General features: G+C 46.2%; 2 protein-coding genes across 3 annotated transcripts in view; one reads left to right on the top strand and one right to left on the bottom strand.

Annotated features, from left to right (window-relative positions):
• LOC119442778 (estradiol 17-beta-dehydrogenase 8) overlaps positions 1–3,324 on the bottom strand; it is a 65,233-nt gene extending 61,909 nt beyond the window's left edge. The window contains exon 1 of one of the 2 annotated variants that reach the window (XM_049662389.1): positions 3,153–3,324. In XM_049662389.1, coding sequence (XP_049518346.1) covers positions 3,153–3,258 — 106 coding nt within the window. In that variant the 5' untranslated portion in view covers positions 3,259–3,324. The remainder of the gene's footprint in view (positions 1–3,152) is intronic. The other variant, XM_049662387.1, reaches the window with a different exon arrangement.
• LOC119442775 (solute carrier family 23 member 2) overlaps positions 1–16,290 on the top strand; it is a 62,114-nt gene that overhangs the window by 3,103 nt on the left and 42,721 nt on the right. The gene's annotated exons all lie outside the window — the stretch shown is intronic.

Raw genomic sequence — 16,290 nt, 5'->3', positions numbered from 1 at the left:
TAGTGCGCCCATCCTAATGGGATGGAATACAAGTTGACAAGCCCTCCAGAGGCGCTTTATTTATTTATTTATTTATTTATTTATTTATTTATTTATTTATTTATTTATTTATTTATTTATTTATTTATTTATTTATTTATTTATTTCACAAAAGAAATTCAGGACACATGACGCAAGAAATAGACAATGGCATTTAGAGGCGCCAACAATTACCGAAAACGTTTATGAAAGCGTGAGCTGGGACTTAATAACTATTTCTGCGCATAATACTAAACACTATTTGAGTGCGCGAAGATGAGTGGCGTCGACGATTCAAACGTGTCCTTGCGAACACTTCAGCTCAGTTGCAGTCGGTTGGCAGCGCTGCGTGTGCCACACGTGACTCCAATGTCCGTGTCACTGCGCATGCGCCACAACGAATTAGAAGATGACTCGCCAACGAGCCCATACAGCCACAATATTTGACACCTGGCAGTGCGACTGAAAGTGTTTCTGCGCTTTAAAATGGGTAAAATATGTGAGTTGAGACATAACGAAGAAGGAATCCACAGCGACAACAAGCATAAATTGACGTATAGCAGGAAAAAAGAAGATAAAGACAAGCCACGGAATCACTAGAAAATTTTGGTTGGTTAAGCTTGGTTGCAGGTCTCCTGTAAAAAAAGATTGAAAAGAAAGAAAACCTTAGTGTTGATTATTGGTGCAGCTGAACTATTAAATTATCATGTTACGAACATGATAATTTATCGCGTTGTCACACCCGCCGTGGTGGCACAGAGGCTTTGGCGCCGCGCTCATAAGCCCGAGGGAGCGAGATCAAACCCCGGCCGAGGCAGCCTCGTATCCGATAGGGGTAAAATGCACCCCGTGTACCGTACATTGGGTGCACTTTAAAGAACCGCAGGTGGTCAAAATTATTCCGGAGTCCAGCACTATACTGCGTGCCTCATAATCATATCGTTGTTTTGACCCGTAAAACCACACAATTTAATTTAAAATTACGTTATCATGTATCATGTTGTCTAAATTATTATATGTTTTATCACTTTGGATAAAACAGAGGATCGTCACAAGATTATCGTGAAAAAAAAAAAAAACAGGCACACGACGCAATGCAGGTTTTATCTAAAACAAAATGAACCCACCTGGCTTGAAGAGGGACTAAACCCACTCTTGCGTACATCCTTTATACGCGAAGCCGTCACTGCGCACTCGATAACACGATACAGTTCGCGAATGAAAGCACGTGTTTATCGCGCGATATCTGCGACGCAGTCGCTCCTGTCGCTTTACTTGGACAAGCATGTGGGATGTGTCGCGGTGCGTTGAGAGAGTCGTGCATTGATTGAAGCTGATAACTGTTTGTGCCGTTCGCTACAAGCGCACTGAAGCCAGCTTTTATTGGCTGAATTAGCTCAGCGGAAACTCAATGCATACGCGCCGGGGAGGTCAGCGTGGGAGGATCACTAAAGGGAACGCTTCTGTGGACGTTCTGACGATGGCAGCGTCGGAGAAGCATTGCAAGCGTAAAGGAATTTCAGGTCAAACGTCTTCTATTTGGCAGTGTGATGTCTAACATAGCCTACGCGAAAGCGAGTGAAAAGTAGCTATCGTTATGTAAAAGTGAATGAATAAATGAAGGAATTAATTTTATTTAGGAATAAGTGGCTCTGGGGTTCTGGAAGATGGGTAGTGATAAATAGAAGAGGCGCGAATAAATATTTCGTATTTTTATTTCAATATATGAAAAACTGTTCTGTGTCGGTCTGTGTAAAATTATTCGGATTTTCGCGCCCCCCTCCCCCCCCCCCTTTTTTTTTGTAATGAGGAAATGACGTCATGCTGCAATCGTTTTCTGTATCTTCCTCGTTTTCATGATTCCAGCCATTTGCAACGGAACGTCTCTGTAGTGCATATATATAGTCGAAACAAAGCGGGAACAGCATACATGCATTTGTCGCCCTATGCCCAGAGTTGCCGCAAGGTCATGTCACTCGTATGCATTTGGGAATTCTCTTGGTTATGAGCCCTCGTGATTTACCCAGAGAAATGTATGATCGAATACACAAGAAAAATAAAGCGTCGTCTGTCGAGCAGCATGCGCCTATGTTCTTGATATTTAATTCTCGCTTAGCGGTTAAACTTTAATATTAGTCGCTAGATACTCGCAGGTTGTCGGGCGCATTCTCGTTTCAATCCTCATATAGTAAGCTCTCTTGCCTCAGGTCCTTCCTTAAGTTCCTCCGTGATAGAGGGTTGATTACTGAACGGTGAGCCGCGTGGGTAATTGTTCCTGTGGAAAACGCGCAACGTGTTGGTGTCCGTGTCAACTTGTTTTCGATACCCGGTTGTGTCAGCTAAACTGCGAAGTATTTCAGACCGCGTCGCGTTTGCTGGGTGGCGTTCAGGCAGAGCAATCGCGCCGGCAACGTTTTCAAGGCTAGGCGCGCGCCTGCAGAAAGCAACAGCCCTCCTCCTGCCCACCTCTGGTTTCTCTCTTCTTCAACTCCGCGAAAAGTTCCACGAGGATCGATTTGCGCGGTCTGAAGATCAAAAGTCCGCAACGATCGCGTTGTCGTTATCAAGTGACACATACTCGAATTGCTACACACTTGGCGCGGTAGCGGCGACTGGGAATTTCCATGCAAGCGATGCGCACCTGAAGGCTTATTTTGCTTGTTGTAGTTGTTGTTTTGTTTTGTCCGTTGGCCCGCATTCAATGGTCAATTGATCCGCATGCATTTCATATCGCTATTCGTCAAGCGAGCAGCATTGGGATACAGCGCAAAAACATGAATTCTTGCGAAAGTTGCCGCTACAGCGCTGCTGCTATTTATTATTATTATTATTATTATTATTATTATTATTATTATTATTATTATTATTATTATTATTATTATTATTATTATTATTATTATTATTATTATTATTATTATTAAGTACCAAGACCACGAGGTTGTTCCTAGGCATGTTAATGAAAGTGATTGAGTGAATGATTGATTGATTATTAGCTGCAATTATTTATATGTGACCAAGTAAGAATGCATCCGCCATGCGCGGTACTCCTGTCAGTAGAGTCCTTTAACATGCGCCCATTTTCCCTTCCTATCCCATCGCAGACCGCAATAAGCACGGTATGATTCAATAGTTACCTCTTCTGAGCCGTCGGGTGGCATCACTGTGTTCCCCCGTGCACCTCGCGAGAGGCGCACCCTTGTGGCCAGGCTGACCTTGATCTGGAAGGGTCAAGAAGTGCATGTGCTGGGCTACGTGTTACAAAGCGCGGGGCGGTCAAGAAAGTCAATACTTCTCCGAAGCCATTCATAAATGACAATGACATACGTGCAAACAATGTTATCTTGAAGAACTGTGATGCAGAATATGCATGATTTCTTGGGGGGGGGGGGGATATATATATATATATATATATATATAGGCTCATGGTGTGAAACTAGAGTTGCGATACTCCATTCCGGGATGCCCCGCAGAGCAGCTTTCACGCTCGGCAGACCATGACGCTTTGGCCGCAATGTTTTAAGTGTCTGCTGCTTGCTCCTCAAAAAAAAAAATAATAATAATTCTGGTGTTTTACCTGCCTACACTGCGATCTGGTTTGAGGCACGCGGAAGTGGGGCCCTCCGGATGAAGTCTGACCGCCTGGGGTTCTTTAACGTGCACGCAATGCGTGGTACACGATCGTTTTTGCATAATTACGTCGCCGTCTGCTTTCGTCAGCTGTCTTCTGTGCTGCCGCCAGTGTGAGAGAAAAAAAATATTGGTCCCACTCATTTATGGCAAAGTTTTCGTCACTCAAAGAATTCTAAGACGCTTAAAAAGAGGCACCGACTTTCCGAAAGGCCACCCTGTATTCATATCTTGCCGCAGGCGCGAGTGAGAGGTTAGGACACTGCTGATGCGCGAGCCAAAAAACTAATCAGTCATTCCAAACACGTCATTCCATGCATGTTATGATAAACGGCCAAGGTTACGTCGGTAAGGAAGCGCATGAATGTGCTTTTCCCAGGTGGGACTCGAACACTTTCACCATGTGTCGTCTGCGTTCGTTGTCTCCGGATATACGGATGCATCTCCCGCTTGGATTACCACAGCGTGAACAGACCATGATGTACCGTCTGTGGCTAGGCATTTGCATTTACGAACTCATATGCCTTCCATATTGGAATGGCCAACAGCCCCACGTGCGACATGTGCAGGAGCGATGAGACGCTCGCACACATTATCTGTGTCTGCCCGCGCTATAGTGCGGAGAGACAAGTGCTGTTCAGAGTGATGGACCAATTGGACAATCGTCCACTAACGGAACTAAAAGCTTTAGGTCAGTGCTCCGAAAGAACATACGCGCTGAAGGACTTACTCGCACTACTAAGATTCCTGAGGTCCACGGGTCTTCACGATAGACTTTAAGAACGCCGCCCCCTACCGATCTTAGTGTACTCGGTTTGTTTGTGCTCGTCTCTCTTTCTTTCTCTCCCCCTTCCACTCTCTTTCTCTTTTTATCCCCCTACTCCTTCCCCCCGTGCAGGGTAGCCAACCGGAACAACCTCTGGTTAACCTCTCTGCCTTTCTATGCATCCTTTCTCTCTAGTATGCTAGAAACTCCTAATGTCTAACTCGTGTCCGTCAACTATTAGCTGTTTACCTCTGCGTCACCAAAGCGAGCTGTTATCGGTGCAGGCCCCGAAGCGTTGGTCAACTTGTTAGCTTATTAAATGCGTAAGCATTTCTATGCCTACCGAACGAGGAAACCCGTCCGTCCGTCCGTCACGTGAGACGATCGCTTTCAAGATAGGGCCCGCAGCAGCGGGCGAATTGACCTTCGTTTACTGCCTCTCGTTTCAACGCCAACTAAGCGGCGAGAACACAGCGCGCACGAAGCTATCAGCGCTCGGCTCACTCTGTCCCCATCGCAGATCCCTTTCGAGACAGGGCCCGCGCGGCCGCGCCATACGCCGCTGCCGCCGAAGTACGATTGATCACGGTTCATAATGGTTCGACGCGGACTAATAAGGCGCTAAAGAGCCACAACGGCTTATAATGATCGCAACGTCATCAGCGCACCTGGCGCCGCCGTCCGCAGCCGTTCGCGTCGCCGCAGCGCTGTCGTTTATACTGGTCGGATCAATGTTTCATAACATTGATAATGACACCGGGATGCGTGGAGTTGAGCAAGTGGCACAATGCTTGCGCATACTTAAACAACTCCCAAAGGAGTTTCCGCGTGGACTTTTGTATACCTGGCGGAGTACGCAAATAACGAGAAAGCTTTCGCAACGCACTGATAATGCGTGAATATCTGCACTCGACGGCAAAGTAGTTAGAGTGGCGGAAGTCGGCGTAGAGGCATAAAGTTAAATCACTCGCACGGTGTTCAAAGACCGAAACGTGTCTTCGCTTTTGAAGCAGTAAAGCGTGGCGCGGCATATGAGAAACACTCGACGAGCGCCGCCGCCGAGTGAGCCTTTCGAAATTGGCAAATATTGCCGAGCCAAATGGTCTTTCCTTGCTTATCGCTGCACATAATTCGAGCGGGGAAAAAAAGCCAGTACTGTTATGCATTTCTTGATGTGGAGAGGCTGAGATGCTGCGTAACACTGCTACTAACATTCCTAGTGAATTTGAAAGTAAACATGTCATAATCATCTTCTAACATTCACCTCTTTGCCGATGACTGTGTTATTTTCCGCGAAATTAAAGGTTCAGACGACTTTAACTCTCTTCAGACTGATCTTACTGCGATTGCTAACTGGTGTGAACTTTGGTTAATGAATTTTAACATCACTAAGTGTAAATCTATGCATGTAGCCAGGATTACTAACACCTCGCATGTATACTATTTGAATAACGTTCCTTTAGAATCAGTAAGTTCATATAAGTACCTGGGCTTATTTATTTCATCCAACCTCACTTGGACAACCCATATAGAATACGTAATTAAAAACGCAAACCGCATGCTTGGTTATCTACGCCGTAACTTTTCCAGCGCTCCATCTTCTTTGAAGTTATTGCTGTACAAGACTCTAATTCGTCCAAAATTGGAGTGTGCGTCATCTGTATGCGATCCATGTCACGAAAAACTAATTAGCGCCACTGAACTTGTACAGAATAACTCTATTCGTTTTATTAATTTTAACTATCCGAACCGTAAGCATTACAGCCATGAAGTCCGACCTTCAGCTTCCATCATTATCATCACGCAGCAAAATATCACGTTTAGTCCTGTTCCACAAGCTGTATCATCATTCTACCCTGAGCAACGAATTCCTTCGACCTCATTACTTATCACATCGCATGGATCACCATAATAAAGTTGGCATCGATAGGTCTAACACTTACACTTTCTTGCAGTCTTTAATTCATGCCTCTCGAACATCCACTGAATGGAACCACCTTCCCGCCAATATTGTGTCCATCAACGATAACTCACTTATTTGTAGCGCTTTAGCTAATATTATATAACGACAGGATTACTGCGTTGCTGTGTGAATTCTTACTGCATTATTTTTTTTAACTTTCTGTGCTATTTTCACCCGCGTAAACAATTCAGTTATGTTTGTTGTTTCATCTCGTTTGTTAATCCACTTCCCCTCTTCAATACCTTCACTGGCCCTGAGGCTATGTTAAATAAATAAAAAATAAATAAATAATAAAGCAAGCGGCGATAGCTGGAAAATTGAGAGGCCGCCGCTGGTGCGGACGTCAGCAAGCGCCAAACAACTATTCACCGAAGCCAGTAAAGACAAAATGGACTGTACAACTAAGCGCGCCTAAAAAAGACGCAGACTTCAGCTATTCCCTCGGCTCGGAACTCATTTACTGCGAAAGCAGCATTTTCTTAATATGGATACTGCCATCTTGTTTGGCTTGCTTGCTTGAATGTTCCTCGGCTATTTGCGTTCATCCTCTAAGGCAAAATCGCCAAGAAGCTAGTGGCTAATGTGGTTTCTTGAGGGAAAGTGGAGAAGGGTGTGAAGCTGGAGAATTTTTTATTTACTTTAAGCAAGAATATGAAAACAAAATTAAACTTTTTTAATCATTTTTTTTTTACGAAGCCCGTAACGAGGCGAGACAGGAACTTTCCTACCGCAAAGTGCTTGGGACGTGCCAAAGAATGCTGCCCATTAAAACGACAAAACAAATCGCACATTCATTCTGCGGTTCATGTATAACGTCGCTCCGCGGCACCGAATAGCACCGCGAATCACCCCTCGGCATTGTCTTTTTGCGTGTCACGATAAAGTGACAGTGCATGAGCTGCGCCGTGCTCGGTCCAATTTGGTCTATCGTGTAAATCTACCTAATATGATAGGAGCGGGTACAGTAGAGATTTGGCTCTTGCTGAGAATGTCACGTCCGAGGGGAACTGCAAAGTATACATTCTTCATTTCGCAATCACTGAACACCTGCCAACTGATTTCAAAATCCCACTCGCACCCGAACTTTCTCAGTCTGCGTGACAACCTGGCCCCTCAAAGGAAGGAACGGAATTTTTACCGCCTCCAGCTTTTTTGGCTGCAGGCGCTCTTTGTACGGTCGCTGAAAAGAGGCGGGGAGGCATGGGGCGAGACGCTTATGCTACACTTTCCCAGCTTCGAGAGAGCGTCGTCACGCTCGAGACGAACGAGGACGCCTACGTAATGGTCCCGCTCTTGCTCAATCGTCAGATGGGTACTCCCGCGTACACAAGCTGCAGCAGAAAAGAACTGAATGAAAAGGGGCGTTGCGAAGGCGTCAGCGGGAACCTCCGTAAGGTTATCTGCCAAGCCACGTCACGAGCCTTGCTTCGAGATTCTGTCCACGCTGAGCTCTCCAACGAAGATCACAGTGTCCCTCCCTTAGCTATCTGATAAACTGCAGGTTATTTGCTCTATGCGCTACATGACCTGACTCACTTAGCATTATTTTTCTCTTTATGTCAACAAGAATAGCATCGTCCTGCGTTTTATCTGTAATCCGCACCGCTGTCTTCCTGTCTCTTAACGTTACTCTAACCGCGTCCCGTTTCACAGACCTGTACGTAACGTGTAATCAGTGTGCGTAACGTGCAATCAGTAAATTACGTGTAATCAGTTACTTGTAATCAATTACATTATTCGCTAGGGTTGTGAGTGATCAATTATTTCGTTACTCGGTAACGATCGCTGCAATTCAATTACTTTTCTTTAGGTGAATCAGTTACGTTATTGATGAGACCAGGGGCGGTATTCTGTAAGAGTCCATTTAGTGGATGCAGTCCACTTCGGCTGTCACCATTGGCTGCTGCTTCTCGTGCAGGAAGGTGCCAGCCAGTCTCCTTCCTGCACGTCAAGCAGCAGCCAATCAGCGACAGCCGAAATGGACAGTCCACTAATTGGACTCTTACAGAATACCGCCCCAGCTGTAGCAGGCAACGCAGCTGTGAGCAGTTGAATTTCGTGCGAACTTCACTGCAGAACACCCGTGGTCGTGGCCCACGCAGCAGCCTCACGGATGTGCATTTTCACAAACGCACACTCGGGTGCTCAGTATTTGTCTCCTCATCTTGACACTCCACCAGATGTTGGCCAACGATTCGAATCGTTCGAACCGGCTCGATACCAATGGCCACATCGGGCGTTGACACACAACGCGAGTGTGGCGGTATTGAGCAACCACAATATTGTGCTCGAGGGGTTGGCACGTTACGACACCGCCCTTTCCTCCAGCGTGCACTTCAAACGAGTTGTCAGCGTCGTTAAGCAACCACACTGAAAACACCGGCACATGGTGTTTTGACAATAAAACGGGGGAACATGACAGACGAAAAATTTTGAAGTTACGATTGTCGGTTGAGATAAACGACGTGTGAACGGCTGCTGAGGACGCACTAAACGAGCCAGGTCAAGCCAGTTATATTTACTCTATTTGTGCAATATTAATGAAGCTTGTGAGCAAAGTAATGCAAAAGTAATCTATTATATTTTAGTAATTGATCCATTACTTTCTCGGGGCAGTAAGCACCAGGCCTCTGTAGGGGAAGAAAGTCGCTGTGAGACAACACTTTGCTCACTCGATCCCAGGATAACGGCTTGGTCAAGATCCGAGTGGGCCGACGTGGGGTCTATTGCGCTGAGGCTTGACTCAGTCAAAAGAGTATTTAATCAGCAGGCCATATACTCCTGTAAGCAAGCTCCTGTAAGATGCACGGGGTATTCGTCAGCCACCACCACCGGCGCGTACTTCGCCCTGTACCTCTTGCCAGTTTCGTTTCAGACAGCTTATCCCACCGGAACCCTTCTCGAGCAAGAAGCCCCCCTTACTCGTTCCTTATAGATCATCATCATTAAGATTTGCGTGAATTCGACTTAGATCCCGTATTCTGTAGCGAAGTGACGACGACCTGTCATCATGACAATGGCGTGCACGCACTGAGGGCTCCGCTGCCGCGCCGATCTCAACGCTATAATCTGGCATTATACAATCGGCCAAAAAAGTTTCTGGGACACGGCTCGTGGGAAAAAGCTCAATTCCCGCAAAGCCTGAGCATTTAGCCTCGAATTCAAAGTTAGATGTAGTACTTTTTTCAACTTTTTCATTAAAGTCGAAGTAGCGTGCCTTAACGGAGCAGAAATTCACACTTCTCGTGAAAGCCGTGTCCCGTAAATTAATTGCGGTCGACTGTACATAACGATCGCTTTTGAAGCTAACCCTTGCAGCCGTACCAGGGTTTTACCATCGGTGTACAGTGGGGTTACTATATTGAGAGCATGCATACGGTTCTAAACTTATCGTCTAGTGCTTGCCAGAATCGCGTCAGAAAGAAAATGGAAAGCTTTCGAGAGCTGCTGGCGTTCCTTTCAGGGTTGAGCAACCAAGTTAGCTTAACTATGACGGCTCACGAGACTTTCATAAAGGATATCTGCACGGCCGTGACAACACACATATTGAGTAAGAACGTCTGTCATTGTAGAATGTCGCGAAAGCTCGCACGGACCGACGGCTTGTCGACTGGTGACGACGCGTCCGTGCTCGAAGGCGATGTAAAACTGAGAACGTCATGCGAAGACCTAAGCTTTCAACTTTCACCGACGACAACAGATGACACTCGCGCTGCACGGGTGACCTCGCTTGGCCTCTCTTGTCCATGTCGCCGTCAGTTGCTTTTTCTTCTTCCTAAAGCATATATATGGCGGTGCTCAGCTATCACAAACAAAGTTATGAAGATGTACAAGACGAAAGTGCACGTATTGCACGATGTTAGTGTCACGACCCCTATAACACATAAACAGAAAGCACTCGCCGGATGTTGGAAGTATACTCTAAGGTCACGTATGTACGCGTGGTGTTATGCGCGCGGTGTACGCATGAGAAAGAGATTCCTCCAAGCTTGGCGGATCCACAAGTCGCAAGAACTGCGGAAAAGCCAGATTAGTAGCAGCGGTTGCTGACTCGCTTTCAAGCTCATTCCTCTGAGTTACTAATCAGATATTTGATTAAAATATAAATTGTCGAGCGTATATATATATATATATATATATATATATATATATATATATATATATATATATATATATATATGCGACCGAATTACGCACACAACCGAGAAAAGCTGGTACTTCTGAAGAAATACATGCAAGTTTCGCAGTATACTACATGCAATGCGTCTGGTACGCGTATGGAATCTTAACGTCCACCTTCCGTGTTCTAAATCTCGAGTGAGAGAGAAATAAAAAAGCAATAATCAGCGCAAGACACAGGGCGGGAAATTCTTCGGGGAAACGGGGCTGGTATATATTTTATCGAATTAAACTTATGTGCCGAGCCACGTGTCCTGTGAAGGCGTTATCATCAAGCCATCGGCCTGACTGGACCTGACGCTCCGGGGAATCGTCGCTGCTTAAATGCGTCGCACGATCATTCCCCCAGTTATGTTTGTCGGGGAATAAAAAAAAAGGCAACACGCAGAGAGGGTTGATTTCAATTGCGCGAAGAGACGCCTCTGAGTATGTAGAAAATGCAGGAAAACTGGCAGCGGCGACCTCGTTTATTTAAGACTTGCTTATCTATGGCAGCCGCAGTCGAGAAATCCTGATTTGTAACGAAAACGTTAGGTAATGCGGACACGTATATGCATACCTACACAGTGCCTAAGCTTAAAAAAAAAGAAAAAAGTGACAAACACTCGCTGTCTTTCTTTTTCTTTTCTTTTTTCTTTTTTATTACTGAGCCAACGAGACGTTGCATTTTATTAGACAGACTACATTCGACTGCTACGCCTTCCTCAGGTTTCCGCTACGCGCTACACGCACTAAAAAAAATGAAGGTACTCGAACAAAGTGAAGATATAGACAATGTAACTCTGAGACATTGGTGGGAACTAGGTAAGGACACTAATACGACAGGTTACAGCTGTTCCTGGGAAACTATTCAGCACGCGACACTCCGTGTCGACACAAAGGAGATAAAGGACACGCCTGCCTGCGCTAGTTAGATGGCCGACCCGCCACACTTTTCTCCCTAAAAACATGACAATATATAAATATACGCGTATATATGAAAGGCAGTGCGGTTATCCAGAGTAATTGTCGCATTTACTACTATAGAGAGAAGGAGAAAGGCTATACAAGATGAGGAGAGAAGAAAAGATGTGAAAAGAATCCGTTTGGCCAAAAAAAAAAAAGACGAAGGCACCTGACGATGATTAAAAACCGATGATTGACGATGATTAAAAAGCGGGCGATCGGTTAAACGGTGTGAGCATGAAAGCGGCGACTGTGGACTTCATTCAAAAGTAGCAATGTTGCCGGTTTCACGGCTACGGACGACATTGGCGCCTTCTTTTTGATGCCCGAAATGGTAATACATATAATGCCGACGATGGCGGCGCTCCTTGTCATATATCGAAGGGTCACCATAAGTGTAAACAGCAGAGTGCATATGTGACAATACGTCGATTTCAGGTATCGTCAGTTGTGCCATTCCATACTTTACTTACTTGCGGACCGTTTTCCTCAATCTGTCGGTAACTCGTTATAATAAACTGCTAGTCATTTGCGTTTTTATTAAGGGAGACACATTTCGCAGGTGTGTTACATCGGCCAGATCAAAACAGCCGGGCCCTTGAAGGTATAACTTTATTGTTACTGACGGGCAACTGCGTTGGACAAGCACTGGTTAGGCTGCGTAACTTTGGCTTTTCCGAAAGGAAATAACCCAGGGTGCTGCAACGATTGACAAACCAAGCCTTGATTAAGGTATATCCCTTTCACTCTTCCAGGTCACATGCTTGTAACATGTAGAAAAGAAGCTTAACGTTCTCGCAGAACCTCACTTGATTACTTCAGGCGAACGTCGTATTTACGTAAACTCGGCGATACGTAAGCGTCAACCCCGAGTCGTTGAGACTTATAGGTGGATCATTTCACCGGCATTGCAACACAACCGTGAAGTTAGCGACAGTGCCGCAAAGCGCGGGGTGGCACAGGCGCGTCGCGATGTTGCAAGTGGAAAAGAAAGCGACGACCTAATAAATAAACAAGCAAGAACATCGACGGCAGCTCGCGAGGCAACCTTGCGGTCATATCTGCCATAAAACGCACAAAATATATTGCTCGACCACCCGGCGGCGGTGCCGACGGTTCGAAGGCGAGCGAAGACGAACGGCGATTAGGAGTGCCGGCCCATTATACGAGTCTGGCGCGCATGTCCATGACGAACACTTCTGCGAAGAAAAAAAAAGAAAGAATGAACTGGCCGTTTCCCATATTGCGAGCGTCCGGTTCGCTAAGATCCCTCTCCTGTGGGCCGAGCTATGGAATTTCCCGATGCCGAAGTCAAGTTCGTTTTCTTTTTTTTTTCTCTCTCTCTCTCTCTTCCTTTATTTCTCTGTCTCAGCGCGCCGGACAGAGATCTCCGATTATGGTCAGCAAATGTCTCAAGTATGCCCCGCCTGCCCTGCATGCAGTCACGACCTGACTCGAAGCCCCTCCTTTGACTTTATTTGCTTCTTTTCTTGGTCACTGTAGCAGATTTTTTTTTTTTTTTCGTGCTAATCATGCGCACGGACTTGTGGCATAATGCATACGGTGGTCTCCAGTCATGCCAGACGTCCTTTAGGTCAACTACCGTTTCGCATACCTCCCCCCTCTCCACCCCTCTCCATCCCCGAGCAACTCCCACCACTCGTGCATCGCCTCACCCTTTCCTCGCGTTCGTTTTAACGTCTAGCCGCCCGCGTCGAGGAAAATGTGAATATTTGGCAGCGAAGAGGCTGGAGGTTGGTGGTGAGGGGCCACTGGGGATAGAGTCAGCGCCGAGTGAAGGGATGTGTGTCTGTCTGTACGAAACAGCCGTTTTGCCACTAGTCCAAGGACGGAAGGAAGAGAATGCGCTGTGTATAGAGAGAAATTACCTGCCGTTCTCTATTTGTATTTGCACTCACGTGCGCCTGTCTGACTTCGGCTTCGGTGCGCGGGCATTTTGTATGCACCGGTGGCTGTCGCTCGCAGCTACAGTCTCCGTGGCGATGCTTGCCATGCCTGGCTACTCTATGGACCACTGCAGGCTCAGTGAAGCTCGAAAAAAAAATGAACTATTATCGGAGTCCTTCTACTGAAGGACGCTGCTACTATTATCTGTATAGCAGTTTTTTTTCTTCTTTATTTCGCTTTGCTTCGTCGCTTTTACCTTCGTTCTTTTAAATAACCTGGCCAGACCTGTCGCACGTTCTCTCTCTCTCTCTCTCTCTCTCTCTCTCTCTCTCTCTCTCTCGTTCTCTAAACAGCGATAATATTTATGAGCTTCTCGCTTAATTTAAAAAGCGATGCCATCCGATAGAAAGGTGTGGGAAAAAGCGCTATGGGGCTTCGGCACCTATAGTGCTTGGCTAAGCAAGTTCACGCTTCTGCTTTCTCTTTTGGCAAGAGTTTTACAGGCACCGAATTCGGGACAAGTCCACCGTAACTATACTTGGAAACTCACAGATATCACGGCTTGTATGGAAGAGCTACTGCGTGCTACGTTGCACTTACTTAGTGTTTAAAATATCAATGCCTAAGCGAGCAGCACTCATTTATCTTCTGTAGCGACTGATATTCTCCCTGTTTTCCTTCACTGAGTCAAAAAATCGCATTTCTGTAACCACCACATTGACTTCAGAGAGATGGTCATCATAAAGACAGAGGTTCTTGGCGAAGTGTAATGAGCACCGGCATGCTACTCTCATTAAATAAACACTAAAGAAAAATACTTAGTCGAGCTATAGATCAATACAGTATTCGTCTAGAAGTCTATCATCCTTTTCTGTGTTTAAGTATATCACTTTGCTGCGTAGAAAGTTGCCTCCGGAGGTCCCTCTGCCGCTCTTGAACCGCCCGCGCCAGGACAGAGGAGCTGACGTCATCTGCACATGGCTTCCCTCCATGCTGTTGTTATGTCTTCTCGAAACTCTTTATTTATTGTATAGTAAACTCTTTATATAGGTAGCGTACTGCTTGGCGGTTGCAGGTGTTCTGCTTGGGTGGGTGAGTCGCTGCCCGGCTCTGCTTGGGTTCAGGATACTGGGTACGCGGTCACTTGAGCCTCCGCGGCCGGAGCGAGAGATGGAGGTTGTCGCCTCGGCGGTTTGTAAACAGAGCAAGCGATGCGGCTCGCAGGGGCCGCCCTCTGTGATCACCGGTGCTGACGTCACACATGAAAGATACAGAACAGGTGGTGCCACTTTTGATTTTCCCCCGTTCGTCAATTTCTCGCTTAGAAAAGCTCTGCTTTCTTGAGAATTACAAATTCGTTATTACGCCGAAGCCTACTCTTTCAATCTAGCTCGACTCAATATTTTTCTTCATATAGTGTTCCTTTAAGGAGAACGGGAAAAAAAAGAAGAAAAAAAAAAAGGCACGTAGCAAGAAAAGGTTAGAATGCCGTCTACAAATGCAACACTGGAAAGAGTTGAGGTATACTCCCCTCGTCGGAAGCGCACATCGATTAAAGCCTTTCGAAACAATATTTGGCGTCTTCATTTCTGAACGCTCGGTAAACGCAAGCACAAGTATTGAAAAGGCCGTGGTCGTCAACATCAATAATATTTTCGCACTTCTTCATGCATGGGATGCTGGGCACGTAGTAAAAAAAGCCAACAACAACGTTGCCTTGAAGGGCACCGCGCACCCAAGTCTTCTCTGCCGTCATAAATGCCAATGTGTAAATAATAGTGTGCCGTCAGAAATATTAAAATCAATCAATCATTGAAAAACGGTCGAAAGAAGACGAGAACGCCACCGAGCTAACTTTTAGTATAACACAGGAAGCGGAGTCCATGTCTCACCCACGTGGGTTTGAAATTAATTCCACTAATTGTGCTGTTCCAAGCAGTGCACAACCACTTATAAACCATCCCATAAGTTATCTCACCCTTGTATCAAGTTCTACTGGCGAAAACAGAAACGAGCAACAATTGGCCCGGATTAAAATCGTTCTCGCTGGGGGACTACGCTGTTCAGCTCCGCCCTCGAAGACCAACTCTGGGCCATCCAGCGGGTCGACGAAGCCGCCATAGCTCAAGGGCTCGTGGCCGACGCCTAGGCAGGGATATTCGCCTAAATCCCCGAATAACTCGGCGGACTTTCAATAAAGTTCTTCTTCATCGCTTCGTTACCACTCCACCGATTATATTTCAGCCTCAGCGCGGTTATATACCACTCTGCACTGTCGTCGCATAGCAGGAGCAGTAACGGTAACAGCAGAGTGGTAACGCTGAAGTACTTTTTAATTACAGGCTGACGTCAATTCAACTAGCTGGATTGTGTGACTTAATGACCCTAATTTTTCGTGCAGTTTGTTTTCTGCTATTAATTGCGCTAATAATCGCGAAGAATTTGTAAAGCTGACAAAAGCTTATCTTGGCCAACTACAGGATGCTCAGCAAGCAATTGGTGCGATGACAAATTGTGTATTGAATGTGTAGCGGCAGCGTCATCAGCGCGGTCGTCAGTCCTGTTGAGCAGTCAGCGGGCCCAAGGCAAACACAAATGCCAATGCTAGCGCGGAGTGAAGCGCAGGCCAGTCTGGGCGCACGGACCCCGCACGAACAAAGGAGAATACCAGTCGTTTCTGGTCTCTCGATGGCTACTGCCATGGTGTCCTTGCGCTCTATACAGCTGATGGTTGGACTTCACCCAACCAAGGGCGGAGGTCGAGCCATGACGGACATCCGCGAAGCAGGAATCCGGGTGCCTACTCACACTGCAGCCTGTTCCTCTTAATACTCCGGTCTCTGATGAGTACTTTTCCAATGCTCTTGAATAAGTTGCATACTCC

This window comes from Dermacentor silvarum, chromosome 2 (assembly GCF_013339745.2).
Source record: "Dermacentor silvarum isolate Dsil-2018 chromosome 2, BIME_Dsil_1.4, whole genome shotgun sequence".
NCBI classification, from domain to species: domain Eukaryota; kingdom Metazoa; phylum Arthropoda; class Arachnida; order Ixodida; family Ixodidae; genus Dermacentor; species Dermacentor silvarum.
This window is presented reverse-complemented; position numbering and strand designations above follow the sequence as displayed.